The 16,216-nt window shown below is 40.2% G+C and overlaps 1 protein-coding gene across 1 annotated transcript in view; it reads left to right on the top strand.

Moving 5' to 3' along the window:
* The window catches only part of grapa (GRB2 related adaptor protein a), a 58,944-nt gene that overhangs the window by 7,044 nt on the left and 35,684 nt on the right, over window positions 1-16,216 (top strand). The window contains exons 2-3 of the mRNA XM_028455277.1: window positions 2,462-2,559; window positions 4,881-5,000. Coding sequence (XP_028311078.1) covers window positions 2,462-2,559; window positions 4,881-5,000 — 218 coding nt within the window. The remainder of the gene's footprint in view (window positions 1-2,461; window positions 2,560-4,880; window positions 5,001-16,216) is intronic.

Genomic DNA, 16,216 nt, shown 5'->3' with positions numbered 1-16,216 from the left:
GTTATTCAACGAAGTTTCAGACAATCCCTGGTATCAGTGATCTAGTCCCTGGTATCAGTGATCTAGTCCCTGGTATCAGTGGACGGAGTTTAACAGACACATTAAAGTTAAGCGGGCACTGGTTGGCTCTGATTTAGGAGTCAGGGATGATCTGCGTAGTTTATTGCCAGTTTAGACGGCGTTTAGGTGGTGTTTGAAGCGAGCCAGGATGAATGTGGGGAGGACATTTCCGCATAAAAAAAACATCCTTTTCATCACGGTGAGCGCATACATACATACATACATACATACATACATACATACGCTTGTGTACTGTAACCGTCTCTGATTGGCCAGCAGCCCAGGAAGACGGTTCTCTGCAATTCTGATTGGTGAACATATATATCACTCAAATGATGGAGACGGAAGAAAAAACTTCCAGCATCTGAGGTTACGTTATCGCAGCAGTGAAATCCTAAATACGATGCGATTAAGGTTAATCGTCGGGAGTCACTACATTGTGTCTTCTGCTCAATGATTTAGAATTCCCAGATTTGAAATCTATGTCAGAGAGATACAGTATGACCTTCCCCGACAGCATTTTTATAAGTACCTTCAACTCAGACATTACTTTAACATAAATATTAAGAGATTTTTACCTACAAATATGACGGGAATCACAGAAATGTTCATTAGGGCCTATAAAACTAAACAGTTTAAAAAGATTATTGGAGAACTGTACAGCTATATAAATGAATTAAGAGGCCATTCAACAAATTATGTGAAGGAAAAATGGGAAAAGGAATCGGGAATTTCTATCGGTCAGGAGGATTGGATGAATATGATCAAGACTCAAATCTCAATCTCAGCTTCACAATGGTGCAGACGTTTCCTATGGAAAAACCTGGTCAGATAACTTCTGGAGAGAATGTGGTAACAATATGGCAGACCACACACATATATTTTGGGCTTGCCCATTTATTAGACCCTTTTGGGATGACGTCCATTATACAGCTATAAGTTTTGTGAGAAACAATTTTGTATTTAACCTTCCTGACTTTTTACTTGGGAAAAATAGACATGGAACTACCCAATAAGGATCGATACCTTCTGCAAATTCTGACCTTTAGTCAGTGGATAGAAATTGTTCAAATTATACAGCATATGGAGCTACTGACTAAGGCTGAAGAGGGACAGATGTGAGGCTCTCTGGGCATCATGGGAAATGTTCCTCACACAGAGGTGATAACCAAACCTAAACTTGAAACACTTTGTTCTCTGCAAAAGGTGTGAACAATACTGAGGTTGCTTGCGTGCGTGCACATGACCGCCCCCTCCCCCCCCCCCACATGTTACTGTTGTTGCTGTTTGGGTTGCTACTTGTGATACATAACTGTGATATATAACTGCATAATAGTGAGACATTACAGAGCTGTTCTGTACCCCCTGTTAATTGCTGTGTTTTACTTTTTTTTTTTAAATGAAGTTACAAAGGTTAACCGTTCAGCATCACTATGGGGTATTTGTCACTGAACATATTTTTATTGCGAGTTATGCACTACTTGTTATTGCCCCTAGTTTAGATAGTCTACATTGTAATATCTACATAAAAAGACATTTTACTGTATTATCCTATGGCTGATTCTTCTTTTAGGCAAAGCAAGTTCATTTGTATAGTGCATTTCATACATTCAATGTGCTTTGCATGATTAAAAAGTGCAAAAAAAACTGTTTGAAAATCAATAAGGACATTAAAATAAGCAGTAAAATCTTTAAATCAACAATAAGATGAATAAAAATCTTCCTCTCAATCATATGCAGTAGAGAAAAAAAGTGCCTTTAACTTAGATTTAAAAATGTTCACATTAGATGCTGACTGGCAGTTTGTTCCACTTATTTGCAGCATAACAACTAAACACAGCACCATCATGTTCACTGTGAACTCTGGGCTCCACTATCTGACCTGTGTCCATAGATCTGAGAGACCTGACTAACATCTCACTGATGTATTCTGGACCAAACCCCATTCACAGATTTATACACCAGCAGCAGAACTTTAAAAACTATTCTGAGGCTGACTGGGAGCCAGTGTAAAGACAATAACACAGGAGTAACATGCTCTAACCTCTTTGTTCTGGTTCAGCCAACAGCACAGTCTTTGGGTATCTTGTAATGTATCTGTAATTAATTTAACACATGGCTAAGATTAAAAATAAATAAATAAATAAAAAATCTATCAAAGGCACTCATTGTGGTGAACTGTGGCCGACATCTGCAGTATAGTACTGGTATTTGTCTAAAAAAATACCATTCAGGTAAGTAAAGAAGATGATCGAATGACAGATGAGATGGAGAGAAATTAAAGTGGCCTTTCGCCCTAAAAAAACACAGTGATGGGCATAATTTTAATGTGTGTGTGTGTGTGTGTGTGTGTGTGTGTGTGTGTGTGTGTGTGTGTGTGTGTGTTTGCACTTTCTCCTAGATCACAAACATGGAGGATGATCCTAACTGGTACACAGCTGAGCTCCACAACAGAAAAGGCTTTGTGCCGAAAAACTACATTAACCTGCGACCGCATGCGTAAGTACGCACACACACACATACACACACACACACACGATCATGTGTGAAACAGACACATTTGACACATCCAGAGCTGGTTTATCTAAACATCTCATCAGTGTGAACATGTGAACAGTGTGAGGCTCGGGGCTTTTTCTGCTCTGCTTAGGACATCTGCACTCTGCCATAAGGAAGCGTAGACCCACTCACTCAACGCTTTACGTAATGCCACATGATATGGCTAAGTGTGTGTGTGTGTGTGTGCTCACAGTCAGTGAAGCTGCTGGTATATACACCCTCCATCTCCATCAGATGGTCACGCACCCGCTGGGTTTCTGCAATGGCTGTGACCAACTCTAAAATAACTGCACAGCCATTAACGCAGCTACAGCTCTCTAATGAAGCCTGATTTACAGGCCAGTGTGAAGGGCCTTGTTAACATCGGCCACATCCTGAGAGATGTCTGTTGGGATGTTGTGTACATGAAAGTTTCCGATTATCCTCCACCTTATTTTTCCCCCCATCACGATCTAACCTCGTGGCCCGTACCAGCAGGGGCCATCAATTTGTGCACCGTACACGATGCACCTCCTGCTCCTGATTTGAGTCATCAAAGATGAGACTGTTCAAGAGCGCGGGTTTAGAAAAAAAGAGAATGTTGCTCGAGCAAGCACAGCTAATGAGGGAAGAAAATAACAGCATTACTCACACTTCATAGCTGACACCTATGGGGCGCCATTTGTAAAGTTGCACATGCTAAAATAAACAGCACCGATTAGAAACAAACATGAATTTTTTATACCAGATTTACAGCAATATTTGTGAAATTTGTGATATTTACTTTTCTCATAAAAACATGTCAATGTTGAATCTCAACCTGAATGTTAAATATTAAATGTAAATCTAAATGTTATAGCTACATGTATATTTTAATGTTAAATGGTAAATTTAAATCTAAATGTTAAATCCAAATCTTAATCTGAAATATTAAATATAAATCTGAATGTTATAGCTACATGTTATATCTTAATATTAAATGTTAAATGTAAATATTAAATGTTAAATCTAAATCTAAATGTTAAATCTAAATCTAAATGTTAAATCTAAATCTAAATGTTAAATCTAAATCTAAATGTTAAATCTAAATCCATCCATTCATTTTCAGACCCATTTGTTCCTGTTTTTTAGGGTTGCAGGAGTCTGCCGGTGCCAATCTCTGGCTCACACTGGGCGTTAGGCGGGGGTACACCATGGACAGGGCGCCAGTCCATCGCAGGGCAACACACAGACAGACAACCACTCACACTCACATTCACATTCACTCCTACAGGCAATTTAGAGACTCAAACAACCAAACAGTCACATTTTTGGATTTTGGGAGGAAGCTGGAGTACCCGGAGGAAACCCACTTAAGCACAGGGAGAACATGCAAACTCCACACAGAAAGGACCCAAGTGCCCACCCCAGGGCTATCTAAATCTAAATGTGAGATCTAAATCTAAATGTTTAATCTAAATGTTAAATCTAATTCTAAATCTAAATGTTAAATGTCACAGGTGGGCTTTTTTTTTTTTTTTTTCAGGTACTTCTGGTGAATTGGCATATTAGCTAAAAATAGTGTTTACATTTAACATTTAGATTAAGATTTAACATTTGGATTTAGATTTAACATTTAGCATTTATATTTAACATTTAGATTTAGATATAGATTTAATATTTAACATTTAGATTTAGATATAGATTTAATATTTAACATTTAGATTTAATATTCAACATTTAGATGTAATATTTAACATTTAGATTTAATATTCAACATTTAGATGTAATATTTAACATTTAGATTTAATATTTAACATTTAGATTTAGATTTAACATTGACATTATATTTTTAAGAGAAAAGTAAATATCACAAATTTCACAAAAATTGCTGTAAATCTTGTCAAAAATAAGATAAAAATTTCACATAAGTTTTTTAAACTTGGTTTGATGCTAAATGTTTCAAAAGTTGCTGATTATTTTATCATGCGCAACTTTATAATCGGAGCCCCATAGACACCTGTAATACAGTTTCACTCCGTTTTGTGTGTGTTTTTAGCATCTTTTGTGTCGCAGCCAACAGTGTTTGCATCCCTTTTATTCATCTGCAGTCATTTATCTATTTTTTTTTTTTTTTTGGTGTGCAAACCTCAAACTCGCTTGGAGCACAGATTTGTGCCATGACGACTCAACCAAACAACACTGTGATGTGCACGAACAAGGAACTGTGCTGACCTCTTTCTTTCCTACAGTACCTACTGTTGTTGTTTATGCTTATTTTTATATATCTGTGTGGCCTCCAGCTGGTTCGTCGGCCGTATATCTCGTAGCGTGGCAGAGAGTCGACTCAGACACAGAGAGTGTGGAGCGTTTCTGGTCAGAGAGAGTGAAAGTGCACCTGGGGAGTTTTCCATGTCTGTCAGGTAAGAGGAAATTAACATCACAACACAGCACAGTGTCCTTATTTGCACGCGCATGTGTGCATTTTGTTCAAAGACTCTGATCTATCTATTGCTATATGCCAGTGGTGCCCTAACTGTTTTGCCCCATGTACCCATTAGCCTTTATTTCTCATCGCAAGTACACCTTAACCCAGGGATAGGCAACTCTATCACAGCAGGGGCCACATGGCAAAATGTGATTGGATCTGATCCGAGGGCCACACGGTCAACATTCATGTCAGCATTCAGAATAATGACCAATTACAGCATTAACATGGGGAAAAAGGGCTTTGTCTTTTTTTGTGTTCTTGTTATAATGATGTGTATTTTTCTGTAATTTTCTACATTTTTTATGTCGATTTGAGCATTTTTGGGCTCACTTTCTATATTTATTTCTGTTTTTTCATGTCATTTTGTTAACAGTTTGTGTGTCTTTGAAGCTATTTTTTAACATGTTGTTTTTGTGTGTTTTTTGTAGTCATTTTGTTTGTTTAAGTGGTTGTTGTGTCTGCTTTTGTTGTCATTTCATGTTTTATGAGTCATTTTGTGTATTTTGGGAATTTTTTGTGTACTTTGTGCATTTTGCCGCTGATTTGTGTGTTTTAGGAGTTATTTTGTGTATTATGCTGAGCTTTATATTCCTTCCAACTTCTTGAATTACAATTTCTGCTTGATTTGCATCAAGGGCCGCCAGTTGCCTATGTCTGCCTTAGGTCATGTTATACATTATTTTCATTCATTTTTTACAACATTGAGACCCGTGCGAGTCACGGAAGCTCTATAAAGGTGCAGTACGTGGAATCTTCTACTTTTAAATATGTCTTAAATACCTCAAATAAAAAATTGAGTGTTAAGAAACATGTCCTTAGCTGTCATGCCATATGTGATTTTTTTTTTAAAATTACATAGTTATATATACATAAACAAATATTGCCGGTTCGGTCAACCTGTACCTATTTTCCACCGGTTGGGTGAGTATAAGCCTATTTACAGCAGAGAAGTCCCTGAACAAGGCCATCTCTGGTAACAAACATCCATCAAACAGATAAACAGTGCGCTACCCGTGTGGTTTACAACTAACAAACAACTAACCCTATTTTTCCACAAATTTGTGCTTTTTCCAACATTTTCATCCATACAATATGGACATAAGTGTGTAGCTGTAACTGTTAGGATGGTGGAATTGGATTAGAGGAGTTGTCAGAGCATGGTTGCAGGATAAGGTGTGGGGCAAGAGACTAAAAGAGGGAAGATGTGCATTCCCTCTGGCCCAGAGTGAGATAATCCTATCTGGCAGATAACAGCATGGAGGTGACATGGCTGTCTCGACAGGGGAGCTTGGTCAAGGATGCAGCTAAGGCTTGGTGTGTTTCCCTTTGGAGGTGGGGATGCTGTGTGGATGTTGGAGGCGGTGAGTCAGAGCGAGTGGGAGGCTCCAGGTGTTCAGAGGTGTTGGCTCTGAGAAAGAAAGATCACGTAATTGACCACGTTTACATGGGAGCTTTAATTCCTCTTTAAAACAGAATAAAAGTTCATTCATCTTTAACCTGATCATGTAAACACATCAGAATCAGAATCAGAATCAGAAATGTTTTATTTGCCATGTACAGTTTTGAGGACAGTACAAGGAATTTGACTTGGTGGTTGGTGCACAAAACAAGCAACAAAAAGAAATAAAAGAAATAAAAACAGAACAACAAAGCACAACCCAGCAACAATAATAATAATAATAATGATAAATATAAAGGATGAGGGATAAATAAAGGATAGATAGAGAATAAAGGATAAATAGGATAAATATAAATATAAATATATATATATACAGTGCAGCAGGTATCAAGCTGGTGGAGGTGGTGATCGGGTGGGGGGGGGGGGGTTCAGTGGGTGACTTGGGGTGTGTTCATGTGGATGGTGGCAGAGGGAAAGAAGCTGTTTTTGTGTCTGGAGGTTCTGGTCCTGATGGACCGAAACCTCCTACCAGAAGGGAGAGATTGAAACAGTTTATGACCGGGGTGGGAGGGGTCGGCCACAATCTTTCCTGCACGCCTCAAAATCCTGGAGGCGTACAGGTCCTGGAGGGAGGGCAGATTGCAGCCGATGACCTTCTCTGCAGAGTGGATGATACGCTGCAGTCTGGCCTTGTCCTTGGCCGTAGCTGCAGCGTACCAGATGGTGATGGAGGAGCAGAGGATGGACTGGATGATGGAGCTGTAGAAGTTCACCATCATCTTTGTTGGCAGACTGAACTTCTTCAGCTGCCGCAAAAAGTACATCCTCTGCTGAGCTTTTTTGATAAGGGAGCTGATGTTCAGCTCCCACTTGAGGTCCTGAGTGATGATGGTCCCCAGGAAGCAGAAGTACTCTACAGAGCTCACTGTAGAGTCTCCCAGGGTGAGGGGGGTGAGGGGGGCTGGGTTCTTCCTGAAGTCTGCTATCATCTCCACTGTCTTTAAAGCATTGAGCTCCAGGTTGTTCTGGCTGCACCAGGACACCAGCCGGTCTGTCTCCCACCTGTAGTCGGACTCGTCTCCATCAGCGATGAGACCGATGATGGTCGTGTCGTCTGCAAACTTCAGGAGTTTGACCGACTGGTGAGAGGAGGTGCAGCTGTTGGTGTACAGGGAGAAGAGCAGAGGAGAAAGAACACAGCCCTGAGGAGATCCAGTGCTGATGGTCCGGGGAGCAGAGATGGTTTTTCCCAGCTTCACGTGCTGCTTCCTGTCAGACAGGAAGTCTGTGATCCACCTGCAGGTGGAGTCTGGCACGTTCAGCTGGGAAAGCTTGTCCTGAAGGAGAGCTGGGATTATTGTATTAAAAGCAGAGCTGAAGTCCACAAACAGGATCCTGGCGTAGGAGCCTGGGGAGTCCAGGTGCTGGAGGATGAAGTGGAGAGCCAGGTTTACAGCATCGTCTACTGACCTGTTGGATCTATAGGCAAACTGCAGGGGGTCCAGGTGGGGGTCGGTGATGTCCTTGATGTGGGAGAGCATGAGGCGTTCAAAGGACTTCATGACCACAGATGTCAGAGCGATGGGTCTGTAGTCATTAAGTCCTGTGATCCTCAGCTTTTTAGGGACAGGAACGATGGTGGAGGCCTTAAAACAGGCTGGTACGGTGCATGTCTCCAGTGAGGTGTTAAAAATGTCTGTGAACACTGGAGACAGCTGATCAGCACAGTGCTTCAAGGTAGAGGGAGAGACAGAGTCCGGTCCACAAGCCTTACGGGGGTTTTGTCTCCTGAAAAGTCTATTCACATCTCTCTCTTTGATGGAGAAAGGTGTCTCTGTAGGAGGGGGGGAGGAGGGGGGGAAGATAGGGGAGAGAGCCTCTGTAGGCAGCTGGGGTGAAACTGTAGCTTTGATGTGGGGGGTGAAGGTGTTGGAGTGAGGCTGGTCAGAGGTGTGAGGGGGGTTGGAGTCAGGTCTGTCCCATTGTCTGTCAAATCTACAATAGAACTCATTCAGACTGTTGGCCAGGCAGAGGTCGTTAGCAGCAGCAGGGGCTCTGGGCTTGTAGTTTGTAATTTGCCTGAGCCCTCTCCAGACAGAAGCCGAGTCATTTGCAGAGAACTGATATTGTAGCTTCTCTGAGTACAAACGTTTGGCTTTTCTCACCTCCTTTTCAAACGTGTACTTCGACTCTCTGTACCTGGCTCTGTCTCCACTCCTGAAAGCGACCTCTTTGTCTGTCCTCAGCCCTCTGAGCTCAGCTGTGAACCAGGGTTTGTCATTGTTATAACTCACCCTGGTCTTTGATGGAATACAGCTGTCCTCACAGAAGCTGATGTAGGACGTCACAGCGTCTGTAAACTCATCCAGAGAACTGTTCGCAGACCTGAAAACATCCCAGTCAGTCCAGTCCAAACACTCCTGGAGTTTCTCCACTGCTTCACTGGTCCATTGTTTAGATTCCTTCACCACAGGTTTACAGAGCTTCAGCCTCTGTCTGTATGAAGGAATCAGATGGACCATCAAATGGTCCGATTGGCCCAGTGCAGCACGGGAAACGGCGTGATAAGCACTGCTTAGTGTGGTGTAACAGTGATCCAGTGTCTTCTCCTCTCTGGTCGGACATTTAATTAATTGTCTATATTTGGGGAGCTGGTGTGAGAGGTCCCCTTTATTAAAGTCACCAAGCACAATGATAAAAGAGTCCGGGTAGGTCCGCTCCATGCACAGGATCTGGTCGGCGAGTGTGCGCTGTGCCTCGCGCACATCAGCTGACGGTGGGATGTACACGCCAACCAGGATGAATGAAGCGAACTCACGGGGAGAATAGAAGGGTTTGCTGTTGATAATAAAGGATTCCAGGTGAGGAGAGCAGTGCTGGAGGATCACTGTCACGTCGTTACACCAGTTACTGTTCACATAAAAGCAGATTCCTCCACCTTTCTTCTTCCCGGTGAGCTCCGCGTCTCGGTCCGCTCTGTGAAGTTGGAAGCCGGCCAACTGCAGCGCAGAGTCCGGTACCGCTCCACACAGCCACGTTTCCGTGAAGCACAGAACAGAAGATGAGGAGAAGTCTCTGTTTCTACCCAACAGCAGCTGGAGTTCGTCCACTTTGTTACACAGTGAGCGCACGTTAGAGAGGAATATCCCCGGTAACGGTGTGCGTCGGCCGCGCTGGCGGAGGCGCACAAGCGCACCGGCTCTTTTTCCTCTCCTCCGGCGCTTCACTGCGTGAGCAAAGGTGAGCGCACCTTTGAGTAAAATGTCCAGTAAATCCACAGAGGAAGCGATGAAAGTGGGGAATAAATCTCTCGGGGTTGTTGCCCTGACATTCAAGAGCTCTTCTCTTGAATAAGAGAAGCCAGTTGCGGATTTTACAACAAAAACAAGACAAAAAAGTGCGCACCAACACACCACAGCAGCCATCCGCGGCGCCATCTTGATTATTTCTAATGCTAATTTAATTCCGAATTAAGTGGTTGGTTTATTCCAATTTTAATTCTGAATGAGATAATTCCTCTTTCTTGTAAACACTTCACTTGGGTAATTCCGCTGTAAGTGAATTCTTTTGGTGCTTGCGCGACTTGCGGCGATGACATAATCCAAGATGGCGACGGCCCGGACTTTAGCTAAGAATATTTAATAAGAGCCTTAAAAGACATGGATATAATGAAAAGAGTGGATGGACAGAGGCATAAACATGCAGACTTTCACACGGACACACACAGACTTATTAAACACACACACACAAACTCATTAAACACACACACAAACTCATTAAACACACACTGACTTATTAAACACACACTGACTTATTAAACACACACAGACTTATTAAACACACACAGACTTATTAAACACACACACACAAACTCATTAAACACACACACAGACTTATTAAACACACACTGACTTATTAAACACACACACAGACGTATAAAACACACACACAGACTTATCAAACACACACAGACTTATTAAACACACACAGACTTATTAAACACACACACAGACTTATTAAACACACACAGACTTATTAAACACACACACAGACTTATTAAACACACACACTGACTTATTAAACACACAGACTTATTAAACACACACACAGACTTATTAAACACACACACAGACTTATTAAACACACACACAGACTTATTAAACACACACAGACTTATTAAACACACACACAGACTTATTAAACACACACACTGACTTATTAAACACACACAGACTTATTAAACACACACACAGACTTATTAAACACACACAGACTTATTAAACACACACACAGACTTATTAAACACACACAGACTTATTAAACACACACACAGACTTATTAAACACACACACAATCTCATTAAACACACACACAGACTTATTAAACACACACACAAACTCATTAAACACACACACAAACTCATTAAACACACACACAGACTCATCAAACACACACAGAGACTCATTAAACACACACACAGACTTATTAAACACACACAGACTTATTAAACACACACACAGACTTATTAAACACACACACAGACTTATTAAACACACACAGACTTATTAAACACACACACAGACTTATTAAACACACACACTGACTTATTAAACACACACAGACTTATTAAACACACACACAGACTTATTAAACACACACACAGACTTATTAAACACACACACAGACTTATTAAACACACACAGACTTATTAAACACACACACAGACTTATTAAACACACACACAATCTCATTAAACACACACACAGACTCTGTTGTTAGAGCGACTCTCTTTACCAGGGAGCAACTATTTATTCCTGGATATTGTTTTCTGGAGTTTTACTGGGCTCTCTACAGTAATTAGTTCCTATCTCTCTTCCAAACTGAAACCGTGTGTTATTGTTGAGCTGTTGCTTCAAAACTACAATCAAAACAAAGGGGAAAACACTTCTCATGTGTGGTCGTCTGTGTTATAGCCGACAATAAAAGGTTTGTTGTGTGCTTCTCCCGATAGACGTGATTCGTCATGTTCTCCCCCTGTCCAATCAGAGCCTTCCCAACCCCCAGAACTAAAGTGGAATTAACTAAAGCCGAATAAAACCGGTTTTCCATGTAAACACAAAGCAGAACACTTTAATTCAGAATGATTTAATTTGGAATGACTAATTCTGACTTAAAAAAGAACATCATGTAACCGTGGCCATTGTGTCAATAAAATCAGATCATTTGAGGAAATAACAAAGAAGTAATAGGACTGTGAAAAAACGATTTAAATATGGGAAATGATTGTCTTTTGGCTGTTTGTTAATGGCTGACTTCTGTTGCAGGGTGTAACAGCTTGGAGAATGGGTCAGGTGTGTGTGTGTGTGTGTGTGTGTGTGTGTGTGTGTGTGTGTGTGTGTGTGTGTGTGTGGTTCCTGTGCGCCTACAGCCCTCCTGTCAGATGAGATGCACTGAATATGGAGACTTTAGTCACAGCTCAGCTCGGTCCAGCTTGACGTCATCTTCTTTCACAGGCGGAGATGACGGCGTAGACAGGACTGTGTTTTATTTCTTTGAAAAGTGTTGGTGAAGACAAAGCTGAAGAGACTTTGGGGGAACTTTTCAGCTGGAGTTCCATTTCTTTTCAAACGAAATGACACGGCCAGCGATTTCTAATTAAGGCCCCGAGTGAAAAGAAAAGGGTTAGAGTTAATCATTTTGAAAAGTTTTTCCAACTTCTTGACATTGGGATTAAAGTACGTAAACTCATTGGCAAAAGCTGGATTTACTGATCTATTGAAGTGGTAATGACTGCCTTACTGTAAAAGTATTATATTTCTATATGTATGATATTTCTCAAATTGTAGAACAATATTGATTTATATTGCCTTTTTTGACCACCGATCCCAAAGTGCTTTACAATATCAGTCGATTCACACACACACACACACACGCACACACACACACACAATAATGTCTGCTTGAAAATATTAAAAATGGGACGATATATTGGGTAATTGCAATATTAAAATGTCATAAAATGTATCATATATATATATATATATATATATATAATTTTATATTTTTTAATGCAGCATACATTCAAAGACAGTTGTCTGTGAACATGATTTTGTTAATTATTTGCAATTTCAAATTTTTTTTTTTTTAGATGTATCATTGAGGGTGAATACTCGTTCTGCTACCCAAGTTCGCTTTCAATAATATAACACAAAACAAGTAACACACTGCAATTTTCGGGATCAGGTTGAATCTTTTTTGCAACCCTCACAAACAGATATTTATTTATGATTAATATTCCTTTTTTTTTTTTTTAATTCTTAAAGAATGATATTTCTTATTTTTTAGTCTGGAGATTATATGACATTGTTGTGGTTCTTCATGGGTATCTTGTCCGGTTCCATAAAACAATTGCTTTTACTGTCGCCCTTGAGCTTCGGCACGTGAAGGTCATGAAAAACAAAAGCCATTTCTGCTTCTGAATAAACCTCCAACTGGTCTTAGCCTTGTGTCTGTCAACAAAATACCAGATAAGGGTTGTTCATTGCAATACCTACAGTACACATGATATACTATCAGACAGCTTACCAAGCGCGTCTCACCCATGGGGGGATGTGACACCCACACTTTCATAAAAACAACAAACCACCCCCTTCATTTTTTACAAAAGCTATTGGTCCAGTTAGATTGACTGAATGGTGATCAAGCCAATCACAGCCAGCCATTTGACAACGCTGTTGTTCCGAGAAGGTAAACAAGGGAGAATTGATGAGTAGTGACAAAAAAGAGTAACAAGTGGCAAAAAATTGTCCAAAAGTGGCAAAAAAAACGTGGCAAGAAAAGAGTGAAAAGCGCCTAAAATGGGCCAAAAGCAGTCAAGAGTGGCAAAAAAATGGACTAAAAAGAGGAAATAGGTGGTATGTAATGGCAAAAGGTAGCTTAAATGAGCAAAACGTGGCAAATAATAGTGAAAAAGGGAAAAAATGTGGAACAAATATAGGCAAAATGTAGGGACAAAAGGAAACAAGCAAACGGTAGCTCATTTGGATGAAAAGTGAAAAAAAAAGGTTAAAGAAGAGACAAAAATCCATTAAAAGGTTAAAAAGAACTTGCAAAGGGATATTGATTGGCAAAAGGAAGCTAAAATCTGAAATAAGAAAAAAGGGTCAGTTGGAAAAGGGTCAAAAATGGAAGTTGCAAAATGGCCAAAGAAAAAGGTAAAAAAGGGTTAATAGTTTTCCTCTTTTAAGGTTTTATGGGGAAATAATAATTAAAATTCAAACATAAAAAGCCACATGTTGAGTATCACTGACTTAAAGCTGATATTCGGAGTTTCTGATAAATCTATGTTCATGTATGCTTACCTAACTAGTCTTTTACTATGGTCTACTGCCGGTGGTCATTCATATACACTAATGTATATAAGTCCCTCCTTCGTCCTATAGACCCCTATACAAATGGAAATGATCGCCAACTGCGCCCAGCCAATAGGCTTTCACTTCCTGTTTCTGAGACTGTCAATCAAAGTGAACAAGGAACTGTGCACGGAAACAAGGCCGCGTGTCACAACAGTAAACAGGTAAATATGATTTTGACTCTCACCTGACCCATAGACCTATATCAATGTGACCCGATGCGTCCTTGTTATGTTCCGCGATGTGCGTGCAGAAAAGTAGAGGCGTGGCTTCTGGTAGATTGGCAGAGGCAGAGGGAGGAAGTGAGGCTGTTTAGGGCGGGACATCGAGACGTTTCTCAGAAACTCCGGATATCAGCTTTAATACGAGCTTCATCATGGTTTTAGTAAATTAATGTAATAAACTAAATTGGGAGTAGACAGTTGCCCTACTGTTAAAACACCCGCACTTTAAAAATGGCAATTTACATCTTAGACACAGCCATTCCCCACTCATGCTTCCTCTGAATGGTGCATTATTAGTAGAATTTGGACTCTGTGATGATCACTTTGCCATCATTCCTTAAGTAATTAATAAGGATTAAGGAGATAACTTTCAGAAATTAGTCACAGAGAAAACCTGAGGCTGTGGGTGATTTTGGTTGAGTTGCAGCTAAATAATCTCCTCCATGCTTTAAGTAACAATCACAGCGGGTCCAATGACCATGAATGTCTTGACCTTGGGGATAATTTCACACATGATGACCCACATTAAATTTGTATCAGTTTGTTTGGAATGAATGAATGAAATTAAGCCTTTGGAGAAAATCTGTCAGACATGCAAAGCATGGCACAAATTGAGCTGTACACTCTTTGAATAGAATCTCTGACATTTTGTTGGAGGAATTTGGCTTTGAGCTTTCTTCCCGTTTTTTGCGTCTGAGAACTATATGTGGAAAAGAGTTTTTTTGTTTGCATCCGTGAAGAATTGTTCCATGTGAATGTCAGGATGGTGCTGAAAGCTATGGTTGACAAATATCAGAAAACACTAATAGCAAAAAATACAAATTAAACAGAATAGGTCTTTAGAACGGGGTTTGGTTTTGGGTTATATCTCGTCTACAGTGAAAATGCAAAAATGGAAAAAAGTGTTTTTCGCAGTTGAACTATTTTTAATCATTGATGACGAGGTCAGATAGAGCCTTGTGACAAGAGAGGAAAGTTCAGAATTTGCTCTCTGCACATGGTTGCCTAGATTGACCTCATTTTCTCAGTAATTCACAGATGTTTCCATTAAATTTGGGGCTTAGCCTCCTTTACCTCAGTCAGAAACCTTGAAACAGATGAGAGTATCTAGTTCTTCTTCTGGCTTTAGAATCATCCCATAAAGACAAACAACAAGACCAGAAAGCTATTTATAGACTGTGTTCAAAATTGCACACTATAGTACTACACACTACACACTTAATGAGTATATACTGTCTACAAAATACTATTAGTGTGATTAGGTTGATTAGCGTTCCCACTGGAGTATACTTCCAAGTTTACCGAGATGCATTTTGAACCTACAACGGCAAAAACCTGAATACACCGAGGCTAAATATCTGCCATATTTAAACATTTTGAAAGCATTTTAAGCTAGAAAGTGACCAAATAGAACATCAACATGTGGTCATTTGATCCAGAAAACTCACGGAAACACGTTTCATGCCAACATTTTGGAGATTTTCCGAGACCTGCCATTGTGCTACTGACTAAACGAGAAGAGATGCTTTTGTTTTGAAAAGGGAATGTTTGATTTTTAGCTTGAAGTAGGTCCAAGGACCATTTTATGTTCAGTTTGCAATGCATCATGGGACGGTTAAGTATGACTAGTGTGGCAACTGTGCATACTTAAAAAATGTCCCGATATAGTCTACATTAGGGATGTCCTGATTTGTGAAAGAAACGTGTGCGGTGAATTTTGAGACGGCCCTGACGTCGCAGGTCAACGAACGTCACCATTGGCTGATCAAACTAAATGACAATCAGGTGTGTTTGCTTTCAGCCTATCATATGGCTTCTTTCATTTTCTCCACACTCTTGTTTGAACACTGCGCATGCGTACATATCAGTAACTCTGCAATTGGTTTAAAAGTATGATACCGACATTGTGGCCTTGAGTATTGACCGATATCAATCCGATACCATATCAACACGAATCACAAATACTTTTATCACTTATTTTGTATTGTGGAATGTTAGAAAAGGCTCGATCAAGTGATGTTACTCAGAGAACAATAGTCAGCAACTGTAGGTATGAGAAAAACTGACCTATTTATAATTAAAACCAATTTATTACAGAAATTTTAACCTTCAA

The sequence above is a fragment of the Gouania willdenowi genome, chromosome 8 (assembly GCF_900634775.1).
Source record: "Gouania willdenowi chromosome 8, fGouWil2.1, whole genome shotgun sequence".
Lineage (NCBI taxonomy): Eukaryota > Metazoa > Chordata > Actinopteri > Blenniiformes > Gobiesocidae > Gouania > Gouania willdenowi.
The sequence above is the reverse complement of the archived record's forward strand: the minus strand, read 5'-3'. Positions and strand labels throughout refer to the sequence as shown.